The sequence below is a fragment of the Formica exsecta genome, unplaced genomic scaffold (genome assembly GCF_003651465.1).
Source record: "Formica exsecta isolate Colony F162 unplaced genomic scaffold, ASM365146v1 scaffold1184, whole genome shotgun sequence".
Lineage (NCBI taxonomy): Eukaryota > Metazoa > Arthropoda > Insecta > Hymenoptera > Formicidae > Formica > Formica exsecta.
This window is the reverse complement of record NW_021848524.1, coordinates 80,525-91,566: the sequence shown is the minus strand read 5'-3', so window position 1 is coordinate 91,566 and position 11,042 is coordinate 80,525. Positions and strand designations below refer to the sequence as shown.

At 35.1% G+C, this 11,042-nt stretch overlaps 1 protein-coding gene across 1 annotated transcript in view; it reads right to left on the bottom strand.

Annotated features, from left to right (window-relative positions):
- Positions 1-76: 76 nt before the first annotated feature.
- LOC115241065 (E3 ubiquitin-protein ligase listerin) overlaps positions 77-11,042 on the bottom strand; it is a 38,321-nt gene continuing 27,355 nt past the window's right edge. The window contains exons 8-9 of the mRNA XM_029816605.1: positions 435-602; positions 77-366 (exon numbers count right to left, since the gene is read on the bottom strand). Of these exons, the coding sequence (XP_029672465.1) occupies positions 307-366; positions 435-602 (228 nt within the window). The 3' untranslated portion in view covers positions 77-306. The remainder of the gene's footprint in view (positions 367-434; positions 603-11,042) is intronic.

Genomic DNA, 11,042 nt, shown 5'->3' with positions numbered 1-11,042 from the left:
CAGTTAATAATAACGTGTCTGCTTTCTCGATCAGGCGGATTAAAAACGAGGCATTGAAAACTAAGTACACTCTGTGAAAAGTAGTCAACAATTCGATTATATTACTTTATAATTTGTTGCTGCATATAATATTATTATCGTTGACATTCTCTTTCAGTTCTTATTAAAAATTTATTTTTATACACATAATTATAATTTTATACATATGTTTACACATATATTTATTTCACATATATACTGTCCTTCTCTTTCATTATTTTTAAATTGTGTTTTGTATTGTCACACAATATATTTTTTCAAATTAAATTAAAACACATTTCTGCAAATCGGGCAAGTAGATTTTTGACTTGTATTGAACCATTTATACTGAAATAAAAAAACAACATATCTAATAATGTTAAATAAATTTCCTAAAATTAATAATATATGCTTACCAAGCAGAGAGTGTGAAATTTCTTACGACAAGTATGGCATGACAATTTTGGTATTTGATATGTGTTAATATGGAAAATACTAAAGCATATGTAACACTCTTCAACGCCTGCAAATTTCTTATCCAAATTACGTTTCCACATTATGAGACCATCCCAAACAGAACCATTCTGTAAGAGAAAAAAAATATTATTTCGATATATTGTTAAATTTCTGTCAGTTGAAAAATAGATTTTATTTTTGTCAAAAAGAAAACATCACAATATGCATGAAAAAAATATCTGGATACAATTAGAATATATACACACATACATATGTATGCATAAAATCTAAATGGTTTAAAATAATCTTACAAATTAAAATAATATAAAAATTTGGTATGCTCCGGTTTCCTTAGAATGCAAAAAATTTGATTAATTAAAAATAAAATAATAGTATATAAAATTAAATTATTATAAAAAAATCTTTTGAGTATAATATCAGTTTCACAAATATAAAAATACTTTTATGACAAAACTCTTTGGGCAAATGTTAGATAATTAACTTACTTACAAATAACGAATCACTTTCCTTTTGATCTATGTGAAGTTAGCCCCATACTTTTTGAATTTTGAATTTTTATTGTGCTGTACTGTGTTGCGTTTGTGACAATTCATGCTGTGAACCGCAGCTTAATAATTTAAATTATATTTCAGAAAATTAAAACAAAACGAAATTTGTGTCAGCCATGCACTTTTTGAATTTCATATTTTTATTATTTTTGCTGCATTATGCTATGTTTGTGCCGATTTGTACTACAAACGCAAAGTCAATAACTGAATAAGTTAAGAGATTAATAATAAGGCACTAATGTGAAAACACAAATTTGAATATTCGCGAGCGATTAAAAACCAGATGCAGGATGATCGTGCGCCAGTTTCACAGAAAATTATTCTTCTAAAACTGATTAGATTATGCATAGGACACAAATTTTTCTTACTCCTATTCAAGGATATATGTATATATAAATCTCAATTCGAAATTTAATTTTAATAATTTCTTATCCCCCTGAAGAAGCGAGAAAAATATCGGGATGAAGTCGCTGAATCGGAAATCGAACTAAAGTCTTTCGCTTGCCGGGCGACTGCTCTTACCATTGAGTTATTCAGACCTCACATTCCCATACTTTTCATTTTGTCTACAGATATCTATCAGTAATAACACTATCTTTCAGCCTACATAAACAAGTTAACAGATTAATAAGGCTCTATTGTTAAAACACCAAACAAATTATAAACATTTTATAATAAAAATCCAAGGGATTTAAATCAGGAGACGTGTAGATCATGCAAGTGATGAATAGAAAGATAAGTTATGAGACGTCTATACGAGACATGTTGTTTATCGCAAATAAAAAAATTTTTATAATCTGGAAAAAAATGTATCTGGATCCGTGTTTATATAACTTTTTTATTCTTACGATGAGTAGAATATACTTTTAAAGTTTGACCATCTATTTCTGAAACATCCTATACATACACACGCACGCACACACACACACACAGGTTGAGGCATTTAAAATGTTATAAGCTGTTATCTTTGAAAGTACGCATTATAGCACAAATGTGTTAGATGAAAGTGGTTTGATTCAAAAAAAGGAAAAAAGATAGGAATATTAATTTGACCTTGGGTATAAGTGCTAAAGTTATGTAAAGATCAACTTAGTTTTCTCAATGAAATCACTCTAATCTCTTTTATATAAATCGATTACTCGCAATAATCGACGTAAAAAGTTATCTGGGATCTCAAATAGGATATCCAAAATTGAATTTTGTACAAAACCGCTAAAGCCATCTATAGGAAAACGGCGGAAGCAAAGTTGTACACCTAATATTTCCTAGTTTATGTAAAATTATGTCAAATTAAAGTATAAAATATGATGTAAAAACTATTAAATTTTTGGTCATCCTACCTCTATAACTTTTTACGCCAAATATTGCGAGGGATCGATTTATGTATACAAATTAGGATGGTTCCATTTTAAAAAATGAAGATTTTAAAATAATCTATTGAAATAATCGATCTTCATCTAAGATCAAATCAATAGCACTATCTTATGTACCCCTCAAAGTCACAAAACTTTTATACAAAAATTTTTTTGTAAAAGGCGCAAAAAAAAGGATATTTAGATGGGGCAATTAAAATGGGATACCCTGTATATATATATATCATATATATATATAATATATATATAATATATATATATATATACTATATGTATATATATACAGGGTGACCCGCAATGACCGCCCATTAAATACATAGCGTTATTTCTTACCAAAAACTGAGTCGAAAAGTCGTGAACCATTTTTCTTTTATAACGCTTAATAAAGGAGTTATTATTGAGTAAAGTCTGGCCAATTAGCGCCGACTTTTAGTCAGGCGCACGTCGGTGAGCTGCGCGCTTGTTAGTGTGCGCAAGCGCTCCGTCGCTACGGCGGCGCGGCGACAATTTTCCTTCGCGCATGCCGCTAGCGTGCAATATTTATACGCATCGTAATAATAGAAATAATTTTTTCTTGTACTAAAAATCATATTCATATAAAATATAAAATAACTCAAAAAATATTTAATGAAAAAATACTTTGATATGGTATTTTGAAAAGGTCTCAAGAAGGGCTATAAGAATATGCGATAAAAAATAAGAGTTTCCATTAAACAAATAAAGTTGACCTTGAAATGATCTTAAAAACCGTCACCTACAAACATTCCTATAACATGAACTTATGTCCCCCTTGAAATACTGCAACTTTTATTTGAAACATTTTTGTCTAGAAACAATGATTTTGGAGATAACAATTTGTCACGCTTTATTTTGTCCACCCTGTAAAAATACTGCAAGAAAAAATTATTTCTATTATTACGATGCATAAGAATATTCTAGCTGGCGGCGGAACGCTCACGCACACTACCAGGAGCGCGGCTCACTGTGTCCGGCTAAAGGTCGGTGCTGATTGGCCTGACTTTACTCAATAATAACTTCTTTATTAAGCGTTATAAAAAAAAATGGTTCAAGATTTTTCGTCTCAGTTTTTGGTAAGAAATAACGCTATGTACTTAGTGGGCGGTCATTGCGGGTCACCCTATATATACAGGGTATCTCTAAAGTCTGACCTCACCCCTGGATCTCGGAAATGGTTTTAAATATGAAAAAATGTTTCAGACAAAAGTTGTAGGATATTGAGGGGGACACATGATAAAAATTATGGACTTGACCTTGAGTGACCTATTGAAGGTCAGGTGAAGCTCATCGATGTTTTCTTAAATGGAACCCTCCCATTTTTATTGCATATTCTTATAGCCCTCGTCGAGACGTTTTCAAAACACTACCTATTTTTGTTTTTTGCGCAAGTCATTCCCAAGATATGAAGCTTCAATGTTGACATACCGCCGGCATTCGCATTATCCAAGGTGTACCGCGTGGAGGTTGCACGGTCGGATTTACGCCTCTTGTGTGTGTGTGCGTGCGTGTGTGTGCGTGCGCGCGCGCGTGTGTGTCACAGTAGAAATAAGGACCCCACGGTTCGTCACTCCCGTAGTATTTTTTTACTCCAAACCCTCTCCACTGTGTGTGTGTGTGTGTGTTGTGGCCCTAAAAAGGACCAATTTTGTGCGTAATGTGTTTCTTCAGTCAAAATTCTCTCCCCCCCCTCTCTCTCTCTCTCTCACTGTCTCTCTCCACCATTCTTCTTCTCCTTCCCCTTACATTAGTTATTTTCTTGCCGTTATTGCAGAAGATGCTCAAAATGAGCACCATTAACTTCCATGCAGTGAAACAAGCGATCGTGAAACTCTCTCCTTACATTCTGAAATGTTTGAGGAGGAATGTCTCTACAAGCTACAACTATCCTATTTCGGAGTTCCTCGATTGTACCTGGAAGCGTTCCGAAAACTACCGATTTTAAATAACCCCACAAGAAGAAATCGTTGGGGGCTAAATCGGAAGACCGTGGGGGCTATTCAATCGAACCCCTCCTCCCGATCCACCTGTTTGGATAATTTTCGTCTAAATAATTGCGCACGTCACGATGATAGTGTGCAGGACAGCCGTCCTGTTGAAAATGGATGTTATCTACATCGAATTCTAATTGGCCATCCTCACCAACAGCGTTCTCAACAACTTGAGTTGTCAAAGGATCAATGACGTCTCGCAGCAATAGTAAATAAAGTTCGCCTGTTAAATTTTCATTGATGAACAAAGGTCCAATTACGTAGTTACCTAAAATGCTGGCCCAAACATTTAACTTCTGAAGCCGTTGCGTAGGTCCCTCTCTATAAACGTGCGGGTTGAAATCGGACCAATACCTAACATTATGCTTGTTTACCTCATCGCTTAAATAAAAAGTACTTTTGTCACTAAAGCAAAGATTTTTTTAAATAGTGTTCATTCTGTGCAATGAGCGTGGTCATTATTTTACAAAACTGAATACGGCGATCAAAGTCGCCATCTCCAAGCTCATGTTTTATTTGCATTTTGTAAGGATGAAATTTATGTTTTTTTAGAATTTTACCGATTGTGCTGCACGGGATGTTACTTTCATTATGTAATTCGGCTATGGATTGTTGGGAATTTTCTGTAACACGACCAATAATTTCAATAACTGTATTCTCGTCGACTTTAAGTCTGCCGCTACGTGGTCGGTCTTTAACACTCTCAGTTTCGCGAAATTTGGTCACCAAGTTGGAGACGTACTTATGGTCAATAGGACGATCAGGAAAGAGTTCATTAAAACGCCTCGCGGTTGCGCGATATGAGCGGCCACACTCCCCATAAAGAAAAATAATTTCCACCTTATCCTCCTTAGATCGCGACATAATTCAATACTTAATTTATTTAGAAAAATTTAATTTATTTCAGAAAAAAAATTACAATCTTCTTTCAGTTTTTAAAAAACCTGTTGCTGAGAAAGGAATTTTCCTAAAAAGAAGGCCTTTTCGCTCTATTTTTGTTGTTGTAGTGAGCGATTCCAAGAAAAAGAGTGAGGGTTCGCCCACTTACATTAGTTATTTTCGTATCCCACCTTACTTTGTCATTTTTCTCCTCAAACATTTCAGAATGTAAGGAGAGAGTTTCACGATCGTTTGTTTCACTGCATGGAAGTTAATGGTGCTCATTTTGAGCATCTTCTGTAATAACGACAAAAAAATAACTAATGTAAAGGGAAGCAGAAGAAGAATGGTGGAGAGAGACAGAGAGAGAGAGAGAGAGAGAGAGAGGTTGGGAGGGAGAGAATTTTGACTGAAGAAACACATTACACACAAAATTGGTCTTTTTTAGGACCACAACACACACACACACACACACACACACAGTGGAAAGGGTTTGGAGTCAAAAAATACTACGGGAGTGACGAACCGTGGGGTCCTTATCTCTACTGTGACACACACGCGCGCACGCACACACACACACAAGAGGCGTAAATCCAACCGTGCAACCTCCACGCGGTACACCTTGGGTAATGCGAATGCCGGCGGTATGTCAACTTTGAAGCTTCATATCTTGGGAATGACTTGCGCAAAAAACAAAAATAGGTAGTGTTTTGAAAACGTCTCGACGAGGGCTATAAGAATATGCAATAAAAAATGGGAGGGTTCCATTTAAGAAGACACCGATGAGCTTCACCTGACCTTTAATAGGTCACTCAAGGTCAAGTCCATAATTTTTATCATGTGTCCCCCTCAATATCCTACAACTTTTGTCTGAAACATTTTTCCATATTTAAAGCCGTTTCCAAGATCCAGGGGTGGGGTCAGACTTTAGAGATACCCTGTATGTATGTATGTATATACGGGTGTAAAAAAAATGTCGAAACACCTTAATATCTCGGAAAATACATATTTTCGAAAAAAATGTTTCATACAAAAATTGTAGGGTTTTATGTGGCGCATTACATAGCAATGGGGTGTATGGGATTTGGTACAGAGGTAGTACTTTTGATTGAGAGTGGTCACATCCTGCGTACTACGATGGATGGCTCGAAGTAACTGGCTCTTATACAGAACACAACTCTTACTTATAGCTCTCAGTGCCACACCCCGGGCAACTGCATTGACCTGCAGGCTAAACTAAGTAAGGCTAGCCAGATATGGCGACACCTGATGGAGGGCAGCAGTAACCATCAGTATTGCACTAGGGCAGAAGAATATCTTTGGAAGGGCCTAAGAGAAAACTATTTTAAGCGCGACTGAGACAGTCCTAAACAGTTGGAATACTGCGGTGCAGAAAAGCAAGGGAATCTACTGCACTATCATTCCCATGAGCACTATGCAAATGTCGACAAATGGATCTAGAATGTCTTGCAATCCGACTGATGATCGGCGCTGTTCTACGTCCAGGGTAGACAGTGGGAAATTGGATACCGTGCATGTGGACGTCGGCCACTGGACACCACATGCGAAATATAAAACCAGACAATAATTTCAGTGGTCGGACAGAATCCCATCTGGCGACCTGGAATGTCCGGGGACTATTTCTCAATCAATACTGGAACTAGATAGTACCAACATTTTTGAGTCTCCCATAATTTTTTTGTTATGTTAAATGCAGTATTTGGGTAGTGCACATAGAAAGATTGTTTGTTCTTTTTGCATTGTCACGATTTCAAGAATGGAGCAACAGGCTGCGATTAAATTTTGTTTTAAAAATGGAAAAACTATTCTATCGAGATGTTATGGACTTTTGAAACGAATTCGATGTTTTAGGCCCGAGTTTTAGCAATTGGGTGAATGGTTCCTTCTCCATGAGTGTCTTTAAAAAAATCAGTCTCGGAACTTTTTGAACGTACCGGATATACACTGCGGAACAATTAAGTTTCGAGACTTTCGTATAAAAAACATATTTTTAATCGTATAAACCTTAGATAGTTAAAAAGTTTCAATGTAGTTATTACCTAACTCGACACACTTAGTTTAACGCCATTGCTCAAAGTAGCTTTGATAGTCCTCTGAAGCAAGCCCTTTCAAAATTTGATTCACGTTTTTTTTGTCATCTGTATCTTCGAAACGTTACTCTTATACATAGCTGACTCTCCATAGACTTGTTGAATCATTTGTAACATTTCTGTTGGCGACTTCTCTAATTTAACGCAAAATTTAATGTTGGCGCGTTGTCAAGACGTTCCTTCCATTACATCGATTTTTAAACAAAATTTTGTAACACAACGTGACTGTATCTCATTAACTATTGAACCAAATAATATAAAATTTGCACCATGTGTTGAGTATTGAGTTGTGAATAACCCCATAAAATGGCAGCACAAACGGATCAAACGTTCGGAACTCGCGAAGCGAGTCTCGAAACTTAATTGTTCGACTATGTATACATATTGTATCTATACAGGATGGCCCCAAACGTTCCAGCCAGACTTTGAGATCTTATAGGAAATTTAATTCTGAACAAAAAATTTCCTCCAATACACTTTCGGCATCGAGTAATGACCGATCTAGTCGCTTTACGGATTTCCTCCTGATTCAACTTTAATCGATCAAAAGTCGTATTTATTTGTTGGATCGGATGTTCACGAGACTCGATTGTATTTTGATGAGACTTTTTGTACGTTTGAAACTGGTTATATCAAAATCTATGGAACGTACAATAATCATTTTGATCTCATTTGAAAGATAATTTAACTTTCTACAACTTTTGTTTCGGTACTTTTTGTTAAATAGACGCACATTTTCCATGATATTTGGAAAAATGTGTAAAATAATCACGATTTTAGAGGTTTTTGAGCGATAACTTCGTAAGAATGCATTTTTCGACCCATTTTTATACTAAATTTTTTGTTCAGAATTAAATTTCCTATAAGATATCAAAGTCTGGCTGGAACGTTCGGGGCCACCCTGTATACAAGGTAGTCCCATGTTCCGGCCAGATTTTGAGATTTTATAGGAAATTTAATTCTGAACAAAAAGTTCCCGGTAAACATGGGTCGAAAAATGCTTCCTTAAAAAGTTAGCGCTCAAAAACCTCTGAAATCACGGTTATTTTATACATTTTTACAAATATCAAAGAAAGTATCCATTTTTAACAAAAAGTACCAAAACAAAAATTGTAAAGAATTAAATTATCTTTTAAATAAGATTAAAATGACTGTAGTACGTTCCATAGGTTTTGAGATAACCAGTTTCAAATGTACAAAAAATTGTTTTTCGGCTATCGACGGTAGAGCTTTTTAAAAATACTCTTTATTTATGCTGTCACTTGTCTCAATTGCACAGCGTTATAATGTTTATTATATCAAAATATGCACACATACATTATTGTAAAATCCTATTTGCTATTAATATTATTTATGTTTGGTTCTAGATAAATATGTATCTACAGACTTCTATATATTATACATTATACCTAGACCATTATTAGCGATGTTGCTAATGAAGCCAGAGCAACCATTTACAATTGGGCAGAATATATACATAGGTTGGATTAATGTACACTCTGGCCATGTTCCAAAATTCACTGCCAGTACTGAAAATCTATAGTTTACGTAACGTATATTATAGATTTCTAGTATATATAGAAGTCTGAATATGGCTTCTACACACACTTACATTCTTACAATGTCTTACATAAACATTGTATATACTTATACATTCTGCACAATTGTAAATGGCTGCTCTTGTTTCCAGAGTTGGGTAGTAACTAGTTAAACAGTTAAAAGTTAAATTAAAAAGTTGAAAAGTTAATAACTTTTAACTTAACTTAATTTTAAACGTGTTAACTTTTAATTTAAACTAGTTATTTTTAAATGCATTAACGTTAACTTATTAACTTTTTTTATACAAATTAAAATAATTCATCAATATTAGGGTCATGTGAAAATGGTTGATCGCAATACGAATATTTCATTTGTCGTACAACAAGTTTGTCGGATGTGTCGATTTGCTGTTGAATAGAGAATTAACTTTTAATTTTATTAAGTTAATAATTTTTTAACTTAACTTTAACTGAATTAATTTTTGTTTAAGTAACTATTAACGTAAACTTAGTTAATTTTTAGGCCATTAACTTTAAACTTAACTTAGTTTAAAAAAAATTAACTTATCCAATCTCTTTTGTTTCACATTTTATATGAAACCATAGACGTATCAAGCGACGCGGCAGCGTCGCGATGCCAAGTATATAAAAAAAACGTTTCGGCTTGTCAACGGTTTGCCTATGTTGCTTATGTACAGGGGCCGCGACGCTACCAATATCAAGCGACGCGGTAGTATCGCGACGCCAAGTATATAAAAAGAACGTTTCGGCTTGTCAACGGTTTGCCTATGTTGCTTATGTACAGGGGCCGCGACGCTACCAATAGCTTACGTCTAATAAACTTTCGATTAAAATTCCTCAGGAACTAAAGCCGTAATCAAAAATCTAACGGCACTTTTCTAATATAATATGGATGCAAGCTTTCGATTGCAACCAGTTTGAATAAGATTGGTGCAGTCAATCCTGAGGAATGATAATCGTATACCAGAAATGTGATATTTCATTTTTTCTTCATAATAATAAGGTTCAGGCTCACGTACATATGCTCGCACGCACACACGCAAAGCGATTTTGTCCCTCAAGGCGCGTTTGCAGCGCTCATGTACGATTATTCGCTTGAGTGTGCAAATACGCCCAATGTATATTCTAAATTTAATGATAATGTATTTAGAACATAAATATCAAGCGACGCGGTAGCGTCGCGACGCCAAGTATATATAAAAATTCGTTCCAGCTTGTCAACGGTTTGCCTATGTACAGGGGCCGCGACGCTACCAATAGCTTATCCGGAGTTTTACGTCTAATAAACTTTCGATTAAAGTTCCTCAGGAACCAAGCCGTTAATCAAAAATCTAACGGCACTTTTCTAATATAATATGGATGCAAGCTTTCGATTGCAACCAGTTTGAATAAGATTGGTGCAGTCAATCCTGAGGAATGATAATCGTATACCAGAAATGTGACATTTTTCGTTCTTCATCATTATCATAATAATAAGATGTTTCAGACTCTCACGTACGTATGCTCGCACGCACACACGCAAAGCGATTTTGTCCCTCACGCCGCGTTTGCAACGCAAATGTACGGTTATTCGCTTGAGTGTGCAAATACGCCTTGAGAGACAATGTGTATGTGCGTGCATACGTATATGATACGCATCAAGCGACGCGGTAGTCACGATACGCGGTAGCATCGCGACGTCAAGATATAATAAGGTTAAGGTTATAAGGTTATATTTGAATCGGTAAATATAGCGAAAAGGGGATCCAGCCCCAATGATCTTGACCTTGATGTATGTTGTCAAGGACATAATTCTGAGTAACTTTTTCTTCTAATTTAATCGTCGCTCGTTGCTTATTAAAAAGTTATTAACAAAAAAAGTTTAAAATATACCAAAGTACATGCACGGACAGGAAGCACGCGCGCGCGCGCACTCCTATCGAAAGTAGATTGAAAATTTCGTATATATATCTGCTTATATATGTTTATTTATTGTTTTATAAGTATATTATTTGATTATATCTGAATATTATCTAAATTATAGCGCTTATTTGCAGGATAAAGCAAAATCAATCAATCCTTTCAAGAAGGC